Genomic DNA, 17,735 nt, shown 5'->3' on the forward strand with positions numbered 1-17,735 from the left:
CTGCCTGAGATGCTGAGCTCCTCCAGCATTTTGTGTGTGTTGTTTTGGATTTCCAGCATCTGCAGAGTTTCTTGTGTTAGTGAAAGCAATAATTTGTGTTAGTAACCAACACACCCGAGATTGTGTTGGAGACAACCCACAAGTGTCGCCACACATTCTGACACTAACATTGCATGCCCACAATGTTCAGCATGACAACACAAACAGTAAATAATTGCAATGTAGCTTGATGCAGTCTTAGGGAATCAACCTTCACCTTCCCACGAGACACACAACAACTCCTATAGTTATTTATACCTCCTCAGACAACCTTTTTTTTTTACCCATTTCTTCCATTTACATCTTATTTTACATTATTCCATCCTTCCTTCAGTAAGTTCAGCTTTCCTATCTCCTACCCTTCCACTGATCTTCCCTTTTCATTCTCAATTCACCTCTCTCTATCTCTCCACTTCCCCCCTATTGTTTTCTCAACATCTTGAAACAGTGACTCATTTCTCTCCCTGTGGTTGTTGTCTGACCTGTTGAGACAATGGCGACTTTTTCAGGGTTTTGGTCTTCGTGTGACTGCTGGATGCTAAAGTGACCTTTCTTCAGCAACAGAGGCACAGTGTAGCAGCTAGTTTTGCTTGTGATAGGATCTGAGGGAATATGATGGGACTGTGTGGAGATTAACAATGGGACTGACAGAGGAATATCTTCCTAAGAATTGACCCATAGGAATGTAATAGATGGTTAGAATGTACTAGATGGGCTGAAGGTGCTGTATCTCTCCATGAGTTTGTCTATGCATTGGGAGTGATTTGCCCTGCAATACTCATGTAGAATTATACGTTATGGGATCAGGTCCTTCAGCCCAGCTCATTCAGACCGATCAAGAACGTCCATCTTCACTATTCCTATTTACTGGTATTTTGGCCCATATCCCTCTGAAGCTTTTCTATCCATCTTCCTCTCCAAATAGCTTATAAACAATGTAATTGTACCCACTTCTAGCACCTCATTCTACATACTCATCTTCCGTGTGAAAACTTGCCCCTCCAGACCCCCTTTAAATCTTCCCTCTCTCACTTTAAATTATGCTCTCTAGTTTTGGACTCCCCTACTCTTGAAAATACACTGTTACTTCTACCCTATACACGCCTCTCATAATTCTATGAGGTCACCTCTCAGTCTTTGCTACAGCGAAAATGGTCCCAGCCTGCCCAATATCTCTTTATAACTTAATCCCACAAATCCAAGCAACATTCCTGTGAAATTTTTCTGCTCCCTCTCTAATTTAATCAAATCGGTCCAAGCGTGGTGACAGGAGCAGTGCACAGTACTCCAGCTGTGGCCTATGTCGTGACTGTGCAGCCAGAGTGTGAGCCGCATGACAGTGCTTGGTGATCTGCTGTTCTTAGCATTGAGAGGCAAGAATTCTTTAAATCAGGAACAGGGAAGAAAGTATACCTTATTGGGCTTGTGAATACATTAGACTTACAATCAAGCCTGCATTACTGATATGTGAACTACAAAGGCTGCTTTGCAGCTGCACCAAATAAAGGAGACGTGGCTAGGTTCCAAACCTCCACTCTGAAGGAGCGAAAAGTCGGCCCAGCAAGTGGATTCCCCTAGAGCAGCAGAGAGAGTTACCAGAGCCACATGTGTGCATGTGCATGCTAGGATGGGAGAGGGAAAGCTGGAGCCTTGGCTGGAATTCACAGCTAAATTATTCCTAATGATCTGTGGAAGAAAGGAAGCCAGTTCACTCCTCCGTTCAGATTAAGGCACAAACACGGATGACTGGCACCAAATGGTTTCCTCCCCTACATATCCCAAAGATGCATGGCTTCACTGATTAATCGGTCAGGAATACGTAGATGAGTGATAGAATCTGTAGGGGGGAGGAGCATAAAATGGCATTAGTGTAAATGGTTGCTTGATGGTTGATGTGGCCCTAGTTGACCTAAAGGACTATTTCCATACAATATCTCTATGATGTTGGTCATGTTGTAGATACAGTTGGCTGATGAGTCCATTTCCATAAAATAACTCTATGATGTTGGTCATGTTGTAGATACAGTTGGCTGGTGAGTCCATTTCCATACAATAACTCTATGATGTTGGTCATGTTGTAGATACAGTTGGCTGATGAGTCTATTTCCATACAATAACTCTATGATGCTGGTCATGTCGTGGACCCAGTTGGCTGATGAGTCCATTTCCATGGAATACAACTCTATGGTGTTGGTCATGTTGTGGACATAGTTGGCCGACCAGTCTTTTTCCAAACACTACGGCACTGATCAGTTAGAGCATAGTAAAGGATTCCGGGGAATCCTGAATGAAGAGTTCCACTTGACAGAGAATTATTGGTGAATCACCGTGCAGTGGGAAGGGATATAGTCTCAAGAGTAAATTGTTTAATCACATTGCTGAATTGGAGGCTACAAGGAGACTTGATTCGAGAGGAAGCCTGTGAACTCTATATCCAGCCACTAACTAAATCCCAGGTCAGAAAACCAAAATCTCCAGAGAATCTAACAATTACCTCCAATATACAGTAACACACACGGAATGCTCCAGGAACGTTTCAGGTGCTTGGTAGACCTTCCCTATGAAGCAAGGTGACTGTCGAAGACAGATTGGTGAGTGAAATGGAAGAGTTCCCCTAGCAGAGTGTGGAAATATAATGGACTGAATGACCTCCTTCTGTGCAGTTTTGGTTGTAGATTCCATGATCGTGATATTCCAGGCTGTCAGTGGTGGCGTTGACCATTTGAGTTTTCCTTCTCCTCAACCTACAACCTGTGGTCACCACAGTCAGTGCAGCTCGCTGTGCTGTTGTGGAACACCCCTCAGCCTAGAGTGGAATCGGTCCATGTGCACCGATCCTCGCTATAAACCTATGCAGCACTGGCAGGAGGAAAAGCTTTACTGCGATGGAGAAGGGCGAAACAACAGGTGTTGGATGAAACTGGAAGTTGCAGTCTCAACTCTGTATGTAGGCAGCTCTGACCCATGGGTTGTCTGTCTGTTGATCTGAAGCAACAACAGCATTTGGCAGCCCCCCGAGTGACCAAGCTGCCCTCTTCGGGGATAGCGCTGCTCATTCCGGATGGAGATGGACCTAGAAAAGGTGGTTCAAAAGAAAAGCTTGTCTCACCACCACCTGGTTGGTTCACCACGGCCAACAGGCATCTCACTCAAGTGGTAAGAGAAAGGAAAATAAATCAAAGAAGTCAACATATCTCAAGATCATGTGCCGGAATGTACGATCAATGCAAGACTTCACAGAAGATGACTGACCCCCAAAGACGCTCAGCGCTTGTAGCACAAGAAATAATTTAGCTGGATATTGAATTGCTGCTATAAGCCAAGTATGTTTTGCCGATCTGGAATCTTTGATAGAGCATGGTGCAGGCTACACTCTCTTCTGGTCAGGCAGAATCAGCAATGAGAACAGCCTCTCAGAGGAGGGCTTCATAGACAAATACACCATCATTAATAAGCTTCAAAGCCCACCGATCAGACACTCAAATTGACATGTCCCTGCAACTCCCGCTGCAAGACAATCAATATATCACCCTTGGAAACATCTACCCCACCCCACACCCAACACTGCAAGCAGACCCTGCTGTCAAAGGCGTGTTCTCTGGGGAGCTGACATCTCTCCTGTTTGAAACGTATAAGACAGACAAGATCATCACTCTAGGCAACTTCAAAACCAGGGTGGGTAGAGATGTCAAGGTTTGGCCAGGAGTCTTAGGTCATCATGATGTTGGAAACTGCAACAACAATGGGAGGATGCTCCTGGAGCTCTGCACAGAATTAAGCCTGGTTAAAACAAATAAGCTGCTTCAACAGAAAGCCAGGTTCAGCACGACCTGGCGACACCTCCAATCCAAACACTGGCACTTCTTGGACTACATCCTGGTGAGCCAAAAGGATGTGTTGGATGTTCTACACACCAGGGGCATGCCGAGCACAGATGGTTTTATGGATCATAGACCGGTCAGGGTGAAAGTCAGACTTGCTATCAAGCTAGCAATAGGGAAAAGGGGACCATGGTCGAAGAGACTCCAGGTGGATAAGCTCTTCGACCTCGAGATGTATTCCAGATCAAGCCAAGGGAGAAACTGGACAGCAAAGGCACCCCAAGCACAGATTCTGACATAGGAAAGAAATGGGAGCACTTGAAAACTGCCCCTCAAGGCCGCTGGGTACTCCTCAAGGAGAAACAAGGACTGGTTTGATAAAAATAGCTTTGAAATCTGGAACCTGCTCCAGAAGAAACACTCCTCCCATCAAGTGGTGCTGTCTAGACCTGGTGGCCGAGCAGCCAAGGCAGAATACCAGAGCTGCATGCAGCACCCTGCAAGCCAAACTGAGACAGATGCAAAATGATCGGTGGACTGCCCTAACAGAATGAACACAGCCCTATGCAGACACCAGCAACACTCGAGCCTTCTACAAATCACTGCATGGAATGTATGGTCCAATACTCAGCTTCAAGCCCCTCTATGCTCATGCGCCAGCTCCAGCCTGCTGACAGACAAGGAAGCCGTCACGAGACGATGGACAGAACACTACGCGAGCCTTTTTGGGGATGATCATCAAGTACAAGAGGCATCCATTGAAGTTATCCCCCAGCATGAGGTTAGGATTAAGCTAGATGGCCAGCCAATTCCAGACGCAGTCAAATCCAAAATTTGCAAGCTGAAATGCCATAAAGCCCAGGACCCCAGCAGGAGTGAACAAAATGGGTGGAGACATTCTCTGCAGTGGACTCACAACCCTGTTCACACTCTGATGGGAGAAAAGTTCAGTCCCAAATGACCCATGTGATGCTGTAGTTGTCTTCCTGTACAAGAGCAAAGGGGAGAAATCAGATTGTTCAAACAACAGAGGTGTTACCCTGCTGTCCACTGCTGGGAGGATCCTCGCCAGAATTCTCTTGGATAGAATCATCCCTATCATTGCTGAAGGCATCATCACAGAGAGTCAGTGCAGATTGAGAGCGAACAGAGGCACATCTGACATGATCTTCATCCTGTGCCAGATGAAGGAGAAGGGTTGTGAACAGATCATGGGACTGTACGTGGCATTCATAGACTTTGACACAGCCAGCTGTGATGGTCTCTGGAAGATTCTGTTGAAGCTTGACTGTCCTCCGAAATTCCTCATCATCCTGCCGTAGCCCCACAAAGGCCAAAGCGGTCAGGTTAAACACAATGGTGACCTGTCTGACCCATTCCCCATAAGTACCGGCACGAAGCAAAGATGTGCTTTGGCACTGACATCTTCTCCGCATGATGCTACAGGATGCGAAAGAGGCCACCTTTGGACAGCACCTACATTTGGTTCTGCACTGACAGAAATACTTTCAACCTCCGCCGCCTTCTTGCCCGAATAAAAACCATGCAGGAGCCCATCCTCAAGCTACTACAGTATATGCAGATGACTGTGCTCTCCTTATGCACACAGAGGACGCACTACAGGCTGCAGTCACAGTTTGCCAAGACTGCAAGGGCTTTCAGGTTGGCAGTCAGTCTGAAGAAAACAATGATCCTCCATCAGAAGCCCAATCATGTATTTACAACCCACCTCGGATCCCCATAGATGACCACCCTCTTATCACGGTTGAGCAGTTCATCTAACTGGGCAGTGTCATCTCCAGCGCTGTTATGGTTGTAAGGACCGTTGACTATCAACTCACCAGTGTGACCAGCGAGAGGTTGTGGTACATTTGGTACCAATGACATAGGTAGGAAAAGGGAAAAGGTCCGGAAAGTGGGCTACAGGGAGTTAGGAAGGAAGTTGAGAAGCAGGACCACAAAGGTAGTAATCTCGGGATTACTGCCTGTGTCACATGACAGTGAATATACGAATAGAATGAGGTGGATGATAAATGCGTGGCTGAGGGATAGGAGCAGGGGGCAGGGATTCAGAATTCTGGATCATTGGGACCTCTTTTGGGGCAGGTGTGACCTGTACAAAAAGAACAGGTTACACTTGAATCCCAGAGGGACCAATATCCTGGCGGGGAGGTTTGCTAAGGCTATAGGGGAGAGTTTAAACTAGAGTTGTTGGGGGGTGGAAACCGAACTGAACAGACTGGGGAAGAAGAGGTTGGCTCACAAATAGAGAAAGCTTGGAGACAGTGTGTGAGGGAGGATAGGCAGATGATACAGAAAGGAAGCACTCAGATGGACAGTTTGAGATGTGTCTATTTTAATGCAAGGAGTGTTGTGAACAAAGTGGATGAGCTTAGAGCGTGGATCAGTACTTGGAGCTATGATGTGGTAGCCATGAAAGAGACTTGGATGGCTTAGGGACAGGAATGGTTACTTCAAGTGTCAGGTTTTAGATGTTTCAGAAAGGACAGGGAGGGAGGCAAAAGAGGTGGGGGCGTGGCACTGTTGATCAGAGATGGCGTCACGGCTGCAGAAAAGATGGACATCATGGAGGGATTGTCTACGAATTCTCTGTGGGTTCTCTGTAGGAACAGCAAGGGGTCAATAACTCCACTGGGTGTTTTTAATCGGCCGCCCAATACTAACAGGGATATCGAGAGGCAGATAGGGAAACAGATCCTGGAAAGGTGTAATAATAACAGAATTGTTGTGGTGGGAAATTTTAATTTCACAAATATCGATTGGCATCTCCCTAGAGCAAGGGGTTTAGATGGGGTGAAGTTTGTTAGGTGTGTTCAGGAAGGTTTCTTGACACAATATGTAGATAAGCCTACAAGAGGCGAGGCTGTCCTTGATCTGGTATTGGGAAATGAACCTGATCAGGTGTCAGATCTCTCAGTGGGAGAGCATTTTGGAGATAGTGATCATAATTCTATCTCCTTTACAATAGCATTGGAGAGAAATAGGAACAGACAAGTAAGAAATACATTTAATTGGAGTAAGGGGAATTATCAGGTGATCAGGCAGGAACTTGAAGCTTAAATTGGGAACAGATGTTCTCAGGGAAAGGTACGGAAGAAATGTGGCAAATGTTCACAGGATATTTGTGTGGAGTTCTGCATAGGTTCGTTCCAATGAGACAGGGAGGTTATGGTAGGGTACAGGAAATGTGGTATACAAAGGCTGTAATAAATCCAGTCAAGAAGAAAAGAAAAGCTTACAAAAGGTTCAGAGAGTTAGGTAATGTTAGACATCTAGAAGATTATAAGGCTAACAGGAAGGAGTTTAAGAAGGAAATTAGGAGAGCCAGGAGGGGCCATGAGAAGGCCTTGGCGGACAGGATTAAGGAAACCCCAAGGCATTCTACAAGTGAAGAGCAAGAGGATAAGACGTGTAAGAATATGACTATTCAAGCGGGACAGTGGGAAAGAGTGTATGGAACTGGAGGAAATTGCAGGGGTACTTAATGAATACTTTCTTTCAGTATTCACCGTGGAGAAGGATCTTGGTGATTGTAGTGATGACTTGTAGTGGACTGAAAAGCTTAAGCTTAAGATATTAAGAAAGAGGATGTGCTGGAGCTTTTGGAAAGCATCAAGTTGGATAAGTCGCCAGGACCGGATGAGATGTACCCCAGGCTATTGTGGGAGGCGAGGGAGGAAATTGCTGAGCATCTGGCGATGATCTTTATAGCATCAGTGGGGATGGGAGAGGTTCCGGAGGATTGGAGGGCTGCGGATGTTGTTCTCTTATTCAAGAAAGGGAGTAGAGATAGCCCAGGAAATTATAAACCAGTGAGTCTTACTTCAGTGGTTGGTAAGTTGATGGAGAAGATCATGAGAGGCAGGATTTATGAACAGTTGGAGAGGTAAAATATGATTAGGAATAGTTAGCATGGCTTTGTCAAGGACAGGTCGTGCCTTACGAGCCTGATTGGATTTTTTGAGGATGTGACTAAACTCATTGATGAAGGAAGAACAGTAGATGTAGTGTATATGGATTTTAGCAAGGCATTTGATAAGGTACCCTATGTAAGGCTTATTGAGAAAGTAAGGAGGCATGGGATCCAAGGGTACATTGCTTAGTGAATCCAGAACTGGCTTGCCTATAGAAGGCAAAGAGTTGTAGACGGGTCATATTCTGCATGGAGGTTGATCACCAGTGGAGTGCCTCAATGATCTGTTCTGGGACCCTTACACTTCAGGATTTTTATAAATGACCTGGATGAGGAAGTAGAGGGATGGGTTAGTAAGTTTCCTGTTGACACAAAGGTTGGAGGTGTTGTGGATAGTGCGGAGGGCTGTCAGAGGTTACAGCAGGACATTGACAGGATGCAAAACTGGGCTGAGGAGTGGCAGATGGAATTCAACCCAGATAAGTGTGAAGTGGTTCATTTTGGTAGGTCAAATATGATGGCAGAATATAGAATTAATGGTAAGACTCTTGGCAGTGTGGAGGATCAGAGGGTTCTTGGGGTCTGAGTCCATAGGACACTCAAATCTGCTGTGCAGGTTGGCTCTGTGCTTAAGAATGCATACGGTGTATTGGCCTTCATCAATTGTGAAACTGAATTTAGGAGCCGAGAGGTAATGTTGCAGCTATATAGGTTGCTGGTCAGATCCCACTTTGAATACTGTTCTCAGTTCTGGTCGTCTCACTACAGGAAGGATGTGGAAACCATAGAAAGGGTGCAGAGATTTACAAGGATGTTGCCTGGATTGGGGAGGATGCTTTATGAAAACAGGTTGAGTGAACTCAGCCTTTTCTCCTTGGAGCGATGGAGAATGAGAGGTGACCCAATCGAGGTGAATAAGATGATGAGAGGCATTGATTGTGTGGATAGTTAGAGGCTTTTTCCCAGGGCTGAAATGGTTGCCACAAAAGGACATAGGTTTAAGATGCTGGGGAGCAGGTACAGAGGAGATGTCAAGGATAAGTTTTTTACTCAGAGAGTGGTGAGTGCACGGAATCAGCTGTCGGCAACGGTGCTGGATGCAGATACGATAGGGTCTTTTAAGAGACTTTTGGATAGGTATGCTTAGAAAAATAGAGGGCAATGGGTAAGCCTAGTAATTTCTAAGGTAGGAACATGTTTGGCACAGCTTTGTGGGCCAAAGATAGATAGATAGATAGATACTTTATTCATCCCCATGGGGAAATTCAACTTTTTTCCAATGTCCCATACACTTGTTGTAGCAAAACTAATTACATACAATACTTAACTCAGTAAAAAATATGATATGCATCTAAATCACTATCTCAAAAAGCATTAATAATAGCTTTTAAAAAGTTCTTAAGTCCTGGCGGTAGAATTGTAAAGCCTAATGGCATTGGGGAGTATTGACCTCTTCATCCTGTCTGAGGAGCATTGCATCGATAGTAACCTGTCGCTGAAACTGCTTCTCTGTCTCTGGATGGTGCTATGTAGAGGATGTTCAGAGTTTTCCATAATTGACCGTAGCCTACTCAGCGCCTGTATTGTGCTGTAGGTTTTCTATGTTTCTAGGTTTCCAGGCTTTGAAGCCACTTTGCTGCACAAGCAACTCTGCTGGTCAGGCCACATCTCGCATGGACAACTCCAGGTTACTGAAAGCTAACCTTTAGAAAGTGGAGAACTCTCTTAGCGCAAGAGAGGACATGGTGCCCCGCATAGGAGGTACAAAGACCACCTTAAGCAGCAGCTCTCACAGGACTCTTCTACATAAGAGAAGGTGGGGAGACCTTCATCTGATAATTGGAACATAAATATTTTTAATAAATTATAAATACATTTTGCTTTGCATAAGTGGCAAAGGTATTTGGAATTTTTAAAAAGAGTGTCTTGCTCCTTATTTTAGATTCCTGGAGATTGGTGCTGTTTGGATTCTGATATTTTGTATATCCATGTTTGTGGAAGAATGGGTTTCAGTCACTGTTGTTATTTAGTGCAGCTGTTGGTAAAAGTGATGTGCTATTAACTGTGCCTTTAAATAAAAGCACTAATCCTGGATTTTGGATGGAAAGACACTTTTTAATAGAAAGCTAGGCCAAATCAATCATTATGCATAAAATGAATCCATACTGGGTTAAACTTGTTTTCACTGGGTGCATTGTATAAGTTTGTATCTAAAAAAAATGTTTGTCATATACATTAATGATCTGGATGATGGGGTGGTAAATTGGATTAGCAAGTATGCAGATGATACTAAGATAGGTGGCATTGTGGATAATGAAGTAGGTTTTCAAAGCTTGCAGAGAGATTTAGGCCAGTTAGAAGAGTGGGCTGAAAGATGGCAGATGGAGTTTAATGCCGATAAGTGTGAGGTGCTACATTTTGATAGGAATAATCCAAATAGGACAAACGTGGTAAATGGTAGGGCATTGAGGAATGCAGTAGAACAGAGTGATCTAGGAATAATGGTGCATAGTTCCCTAAAGGTGGAATCTCATGTGGATAGGGTGGTGAAGAAAGCTTTTGGTATGCTGGCCTTTATAAATCAGAGCATTGAGCATTGGAGTTGGGATGTAATGTTAAAATTGTACACGGCATTGGTGAGGCCAAATTTGGTGTATTGTGTATAGTTCTGGTCACCGAATTATAAGAAAGATGTCAACAAATTAGAGAGAGTACAGAGGAGATTTACTAGAATGTTACCTGGGTTTCAGCACCTAAGTTACAGAGAAAGGTTGAACAGGTTAGGTATTCATTCTTTGGCGTGTAGAAGGTTGAGGGGGGACTTGATTGAAGTATTTAAAATTATGAGGGGGATAGATAGAGTTGACGTGGATAGGCTTTTTCCATTGAGAGTAGGGGAGATTCAAACAAGAGGACATGAGTTGAGAGTTAAGGGGCAAAAGTTTAGGGGTAACACGAGGGGGAACTTCTTTACTCAGAGAGTGGTAGCTGTGTGGAACGAGCTTCCAGTGGAAGTGGCAGAGGCAGGTTTGATTTTGTCATTTAAAGCAAAATTGGATAGGTATATGGACAGGAAAGGAATGGAGGGTTATGGCGTGCGTGCAGGTAGGACTAGGTGAGAGTAGGCGTTCGGCACGGACTAGAACGGCCAAGATGGCCTGTTTCTTTGCTGTAATTGTTACATGGTTAAAAAATATTGAGGTCAACAAATGGCAGCAGCTGGATTGTGGCTGAGACGGAACACCCAAGAATTTTGAGGAATCCATAAGAGCAACTGCTGAAGAGAAGAGGAGACACAGGAAGGATCCTACTCCTCAAGTGCCTACATCCCAGCTGTTACCGTGCCCATACTGTCTGCAGATCCAGAATTGGCCTCTACAGTAACCAACGATCGAGCCGTCACTCCCGAGAACTCTTCCCTCAGGTGAGGTGAACTGAGCATTAGTAGTGCCATAGATTATAAAGGTTACTTTGACTGGTCACCGTCCTGCATTTTACAGCTGTAATCTTACCTGCCGTTTAGATAGATAGATAGATAGATAGATACTTTATTCATCCCCATGGGGAAATTCAACTTTTTTCCAATGTCCCATACACTTGTTGTAGCAAAACTACTTACATACAATACTTAACTCAGTAAAAAAAAATATATGATATGCATCTAAATCACTATCTCAAAAAGCATTAATAATAGCTTTTAAAAAGTTCTTAAGTCCTGGCGCTCAACATCATCGCTCAACATTCTCCAGCTATGCAGCTGTCGATGGAAATGGATATTGTGTAACTATGAGTGGATGTCGAGAGGCAACTGACTCGCGTTCTGATTCCCCCATCTACAAGCAGCATGTCGGGAGTGTGAGGGAATATTCTCCAGTTGTTCTGCGTACATCAAGCTTTGAACTTCCAGTACCTCAACTTACTGGTCCACCAGAAGGACACACCACTGGTCACTTCCAGAGATAGAAGTTCTCCCTGCTTTTCACTGCAACCCTTTCTTAGCAGGACTTGGAAATAGACACAACTCTACCAGCCACGTTCCTTACAAATGGAATATTTATTATCAACACTTCACCCCTTTTTCCTTCTGCTTAATGGACTGAGGGGAGAAGTTCCATTAGATCATCATTTGAAGTAGCAGGATTAAAATATTTGGCTCATAGCATCTGCTCCATTATTCCATTGTGGCTGATTTGTTAGCACTCTCAACTCCATTCTCCTGTCTTCTCCCCATAATCTTTGTCACTCTTACTAATCAAGAACCAAACAACCTCCATTTAAAATATACTCAGTGACTTGGTCTCTGCAGTCATATGTGACAGTGAATTCCATGGATTCACTTTCCTCTGGCTAATGCAATTTCTCCTGATCTCTATTTATAGGACACCCTTGTATCCTGAGGTTGTGTCCTCTGGTCCTAGACTCCCTGATGATTGGAAAGATCCTCTATCTAGGCCTTTCAATATTCAAGAAGGAGCAGGAACTTCCTGTCAGTGTTAATGGAGTTTACAAATGCTTCATCAACCGCAGTCCAGGGCCCAGTGAATAATTGTACCTGTTGTCCAGGGGTGCCAATGGCTCCTCTTGGTCCAGGTAGACCACGCGGACCCTAGGAAGGAACAAGACCAGCGTAAGAATTTGACTTTGAATGAGCACACACTGAACCAACAATAAGAGCCCCACTCACCGGCTCACCGGGCAACCCTCTGGGCCCTACTGTTCCATCTGCTCCCTACAAAATGAGGAACGAAGAGAGTAATCAGTGATATTTCGCATCATACACAAACAACAAATAATTTGCTAATTCCTCTGCATGGTTGAGTTTCTATTAGGTAATTAATGCTAAAGAGGACTTGAAGAATCATTTCTGTGAGAGGAATTGCTGTTGCAGAACAGATCAGGAAATAGGACATGACAGTATTCAACATCTGGGACCACTGTGGTCTATTTTTCATCTTCTTGTTCAGACGACACAGATGTACAGGAGATGGTAATGGCTTCAACATGGTCATCTGAATCTGATTAGTGGAGCACACAGACCTATACAGAGGGATGGAGAAAATGCTCCAAGTAGAAATATATCATAAATTCAGGCCTATTTGTGTGTGGGTGTGAAAACAGGAAAAAACTACCCATGCCCCTTCAAACTTGTTCTGCTGCTTGGTGAGATCATGGTTCACCTCAGTGATTAAAGGGTTAATTCCAAACTGACTTACCCTGAGTCCATCATTGCCATGAGGGCCAGGGGGGCCCTTTGGACCAAAGTCACCCTGAAAAAGGAAAAGATTTCACATAGAAAGCAAAGCAGTGGTCAGATTCACTGTGGCTGCCGACTGAGAGGAAGCTCACTCACCAGGAAGCCAACTCACCTCTACAGTCAGAATTGTCTGTGTGTGAAACTGTGCGTGTGCCTGTGCATGTGTGTCAGAGTGTTTGTGCCTGCATGTGTGAGTCAAAATGTGTGTGTGTGTGTGTGTGTGTGTGTGTGTGTGTGTGTGTGTGTATGTGTGTGTGTATGTGTGTGTGTGTATACACGCACGTGCAAGCATGTGTTGGTGCAATAGTTGTTTCACTCACCTGATGGCCCTTTCTCCCAGGCAATCCAGGCAAACCATCGAACCCCCTGTCGCCCTGTCAAAGCAACAGCAGCAGCTGATCAGCCACACAAGTTGGTAAATGCCTCCAATTACAAAGTGAAAATGGAAGGTTTCATTTGAAGTTACCTCAGCTCATCCATTTGGAGAACTGCAGAGGAAAATTAATCCAACCTCTACACGCAGAGCCTTAAAATGTCAGAGAGATTAGAAATAGTGCCTTCAGCCCATCAAGTCTGTGCTGAACATTTGGGGCAGCATGATAACTCAGCAGTTAGCGTAACACTATTACAGTGCCAGTGACCTGGGTTTAATTCCACCATTGTCAATACGGAAATTCGTACATTTTCCCCTTGACTGTGCTGGTTTCCTCCCACATTTGAAAGACATATCGGTTAGTAGGCTAGTTGGGCAGATGGATGGCATAGGCTTGCTGGGGCAGAAAGGTGGGTTACAGTGTAGTACTGAATAAATAAAGGAAAAGCTTCATTTGCACATAATGGCATTGCATCCTCCCCAAAGTCTCACCAACAGAATCTAACACTGACCCACATGCTAGAAACAATTTGTAGTGGCCCATTAACCAAACAAACTGTACAGCTATATGGTGTAGGAAGAAACCAGAGCTCCAGGAAGAAATCTACATCATAGCAGGGAGAATGTGCAAAGAGAGCACCATAGGTCAGGATTGAACCTGGATCATTGCAGTTTTGAGTTGGCAGTTCCATAGATCAGGACTCAACCGGGATGGTTGCAGTTTTGAGTCAGCAGGGAGAAAGGTGTTTCCTGTTCTAAAGATGCTTGATGTTAACAAGAAGGAGCATCTCATCTTCTGTCTACACACATTGAATTCCTTGGTACTCAATACTAAACTCAGCATTTTCAGATAACCAGCGTTACTTCATCCCAGACACTTCCATTTTGGTTTGTTCCTTTGTTTCTTTTCTCTCCTGTCCCTAACCACCGACATTTAAATATATGATTACCTTGACAACTTTGGGCTGCACTTGATCACAGACTGTATCCTCCAACCCTTAACCTTCTGCAAAATTCACATAATAGGAGACACCACAGAGTGCAGATGCTGAATCCTACAGTAACAAAACAAGCTGCTAGAGGAATTTAGAAATTGATTGGGGGGACAGGAATTGCCAATGTTTTGTGTCAAAACCCTGAATTAGGAACAACCCAATCCTCAATTATTTTCTTTTCCCTCTACAGATGCTGCTCAGCCTGCTGAGATTTTCCAGCAGATTGTTGTAAGTTACATTGTGTTTGTTTTTTTCCTATTCCTGTTCTGATGAGAGGTTAACTTTTCCCCTCCTTCTGCAGATGCTGCCTGTCATGTTGGCAACTTCTGCACACAGCAATATTCTACAATCAAGCACTGGTGGGACAAAACCTTGGAGAAATGTCTACTGTTTTGGTCTTATCCCTGTACAGGAGTCAGGCAAGTCTGGTTAATCCAATTGGGTGGTGCACATAGTAGAGCTGCTGCCTCATAGTCCCTGAGAACTGTGTTCAACCTTGACTTCTGGTGCTGTCAGCATGGAGTTTGCACGTTCTCCTTATTAACCATGCGACTTTCTTCCATCTCCTCCAATCCCGGGTAAAAACAGGGGTTAGGAGATCCGTTGGTCTCTGTCAGATGCTCCTAATGTGTGGGAGAGTGGTAGAATCCACAGCGAGCCAATGGAAATGTAGGCAGAATAAAATCAATGGGAATTTTAGTGTCAGTATTGGCTTGGTGGAAAGAATGGCCCTTTTCCCATTTATGACTTTCAACAATTGCTCATAATTTGGAGCATTTTAGAGAGTAGTTACAGGCAAATGTAGATGGTCAAGTATTCACTGAGTGAACCAAGTGGATTACAGAGGGTCACAAACACAAGAGATTCTACAGATGTTGAAACTCCAGTGAACACACACACAATGCTGGAGGAACTTAGCAAATGAGGCAGCATCTATGGAGGGAAACAAACAGTCTACATTTCAGGCTGAGACCTTTCTTCTGAATGTAAAGGAAGGAGGCAGAATCCAAACCGAGAATGGGGTTGGGGGGGGGGGGGGAAGAGTACGAGCAGACCAGTGACAGATGAAATCAGGTGAGGGGCAAGTTGTGTGGGTGGGTGGTGTGAGAAGCTGGGAAAGGATAAATGAAAGAGATAAACAGCTGAAGAAGATGAAATCTAAGCAGAAAGGACTGAACTATGGAAGAAAGGGGAGGGGCAGAACTACATAGAGGTGATAGGCAGATGAGAAGACAAGGGGTGACAGGACAACCAGAATGGGGGATGAAAAATGAGAGAGGGAAGGAGGGGAGAAATGACCATAAATTGGAGAAATCAATGTTCATGCCATCAGGTTGAACTCTACACAGATGGAATTTGAGGTGGTGCTTCTCCACCCTGAGCATGGCCTCATCACAGCAGTGGTAGAGGCCTTGGACTGACATGTTGTAATAGACATGGGAAGGGAAATCAAAATGGATAGCCATTAGGAAATTCCACCTTTTGTGGCAGATGGAGCAAATATGCTCATCAAAGTAGCCACCAATCCACATCAGGTCTCACCGATGAAGAGAGGCTGCACTGGAAGCACCCAAGTACAGAGGGCAGATAGAAGCCAGCCATAGCTCTAGAGCCTCAAACACAAGAAATCTACAGATGTTGAAAATCCAGAACAACACACACAAGATGCTAGAGGAACTCAGCAGGTCAGGCAGCGTCTACAGAAAAGAGTAAACAGTTGATGTTTTGGGCCAAACCTCATCCTGAAGAAGGGTCTCAGCCCAAAACGTCGACAAATAACTCTTTTCCATAGGTACTGCTTAATCTGCTGAGATCCTCCAGCATTCTGTGTGTGTTGCATAGGTCTAGAGCCACTGATATGGACAAAGTTCCCTCATTAAAGCATTATAACAGCTTCACAGTCACTGTTAGTTTTTATTTTACAACTTATGTTAATCACATGAATTTGTATTTCCCAGCTGCAGTGGTGAGACACCAGACTAAATGCCCTCCCCAGAATACAACAGGATTCCATTCCTGAGAAGGGTTTGTACCTCGAGCCATTCATAATTCGGAAATAAGTAATGAATGGGAGAGGATCACAGAAACAGTGCAGATGGAGGAGCAAGCAGCCACCTTCCCGCTCCGGTCAGCTCCACCCAGCTCAGCTCTCAATCTTTGAGGCTCTTGGAAGTGGAGGGAGAAGGCACTAGCAAATACTCTGTTTCTACCCGGCAGTAACTGTCCACAGCCCCGCAACAGTAGGAAAATCCACCCCTGCTCCCAAACTCCTGTAAGGGTATTGGCAACCTGGGGAGGGAGAATTGCTTATCACCAGATCCAGTCTCTGAGAACGGTGATCACGGAGGCCAATCTATGAAGCAGGTTGGTGCGTGCACTTGGAAGTTGAAAAGGAAGACAATGGTGACGGTTCAAGAAGTCATACAGGTGCCAGGAGAGTCCATAAACTACCCACCTTTACTCCCGGTTCACCAGGTAACCCTCGGACTCCATTTACTCCAGGCCGACCCTGTTAAATTGAGAAAATATGCAGTTAGTCAGACAGAAAGGTACACATCAGGATTATTAAGAAGATAGAACAGTAAGAAGCCCTTCGACCCACTATGTTTTGCTGAACTCATTAACCTAATGCCTCATGACACCAACCCTTTCTCCCTTCTGCCTGTACAATGTCCATACCCCTCCACTTCCTGCCTAGTCAATGTGCCAAAGGGTGTCTTAAATGCCTTTCAAATTTGCCTCCAGCACCAGCCCATGCACCCACATTCTGTGTAAAAATCTTGCCCCACAATTCCCTTTGAACTTTTCCAAGCCTTACCTTAAATGTATGTCCTGTAGTATTTGATATTTCAAGCCCGGAAGTAGTGTCAAATACTATTGTCCATCTATGCCTCTTATAAACTTATAAACTTCTTTTATGTCCCCCCAGTTTCCACCACTGAAGAAAACAACCCTCTTTATCCAACTTGCAGTGATAGCACATGCCCTCTCCTGCACCGTGAACCACTTCAGCACCCTCTCCAAAGCCTCCACATCGTTGTATAATAAGGCATCTATTTTCATCTGTTTTGTAAGGAACCCATGATGTAATCTCATTTCTTTTCGCACTTTTCAATTCTGCAATTTGATGAGGATAAGTGGATATCTACAACACCATTGAGGGAACATGAACCAGTTCTCATAGAGCGATAAGAAGTGGAGAGAGTGAGCAATTTCAAGTTTGTGGGTATCAGTATCTCTGAGGATCTAACGTGGGTCCAACATATCGATGCAGCTATAAAGAAGGCAAGAAAGTGAGTGCATTTCATTAGGAGTTTGA

General features: G+C 44.5%; 1 protein-coding gene across 2 annotated transcripts in view; it reads right to left on the minus strand.

Annotated features, from left to right (window-relative positions):
• Positions 1-17,735, minus strand: part of LOC140740297 (uncharacterized) — a 406,935-nt gene that overhangs the window by 193,531 nt on the left and 195,669 nt on the right. For both annotated transcript variants that reach the window (XM_073069447.1, XM_073069446.1), the window contains 5 exons: positions 16,872-16,925; positions 13,369-13,422; positions 13,008-13,061; positions 12,479-12,523; positions 12,347-12,400 (listed from right to left, as the gene is read on the minus strand). In XM_073069447.1, coding sequence (XP_072925548.1) covers positions 12,347-12,400; positions 12,479-12,523; positions 13,008-13,061; positions 13,369-13,422; positions 16,872-16,925 — 261 coding nt within the window. The remainder of the gene's footprint in view (positions 1-12,346; positions 12,401-12,478; positions 12,524-13,007; positions 13,062-13,368; positions 13,423-16,871; positions 16,926-17,735) is intronic.

The sequence above is a fragment of the Hemitrygon akajei genome, chromosome 16 (assembly GCF_048418815.1).
Source record: "Hemitrygon akajei chromosome 16, sHemAka1.3, whole genome shotgun sequence".
Taxonomy (NCBI): Eukaryota; Metazoa; Chordata; class Chondrichthyes; order Myliobatiformes; family Dasyatidae; genus Hemitrygon; species Hemitrygon akajei.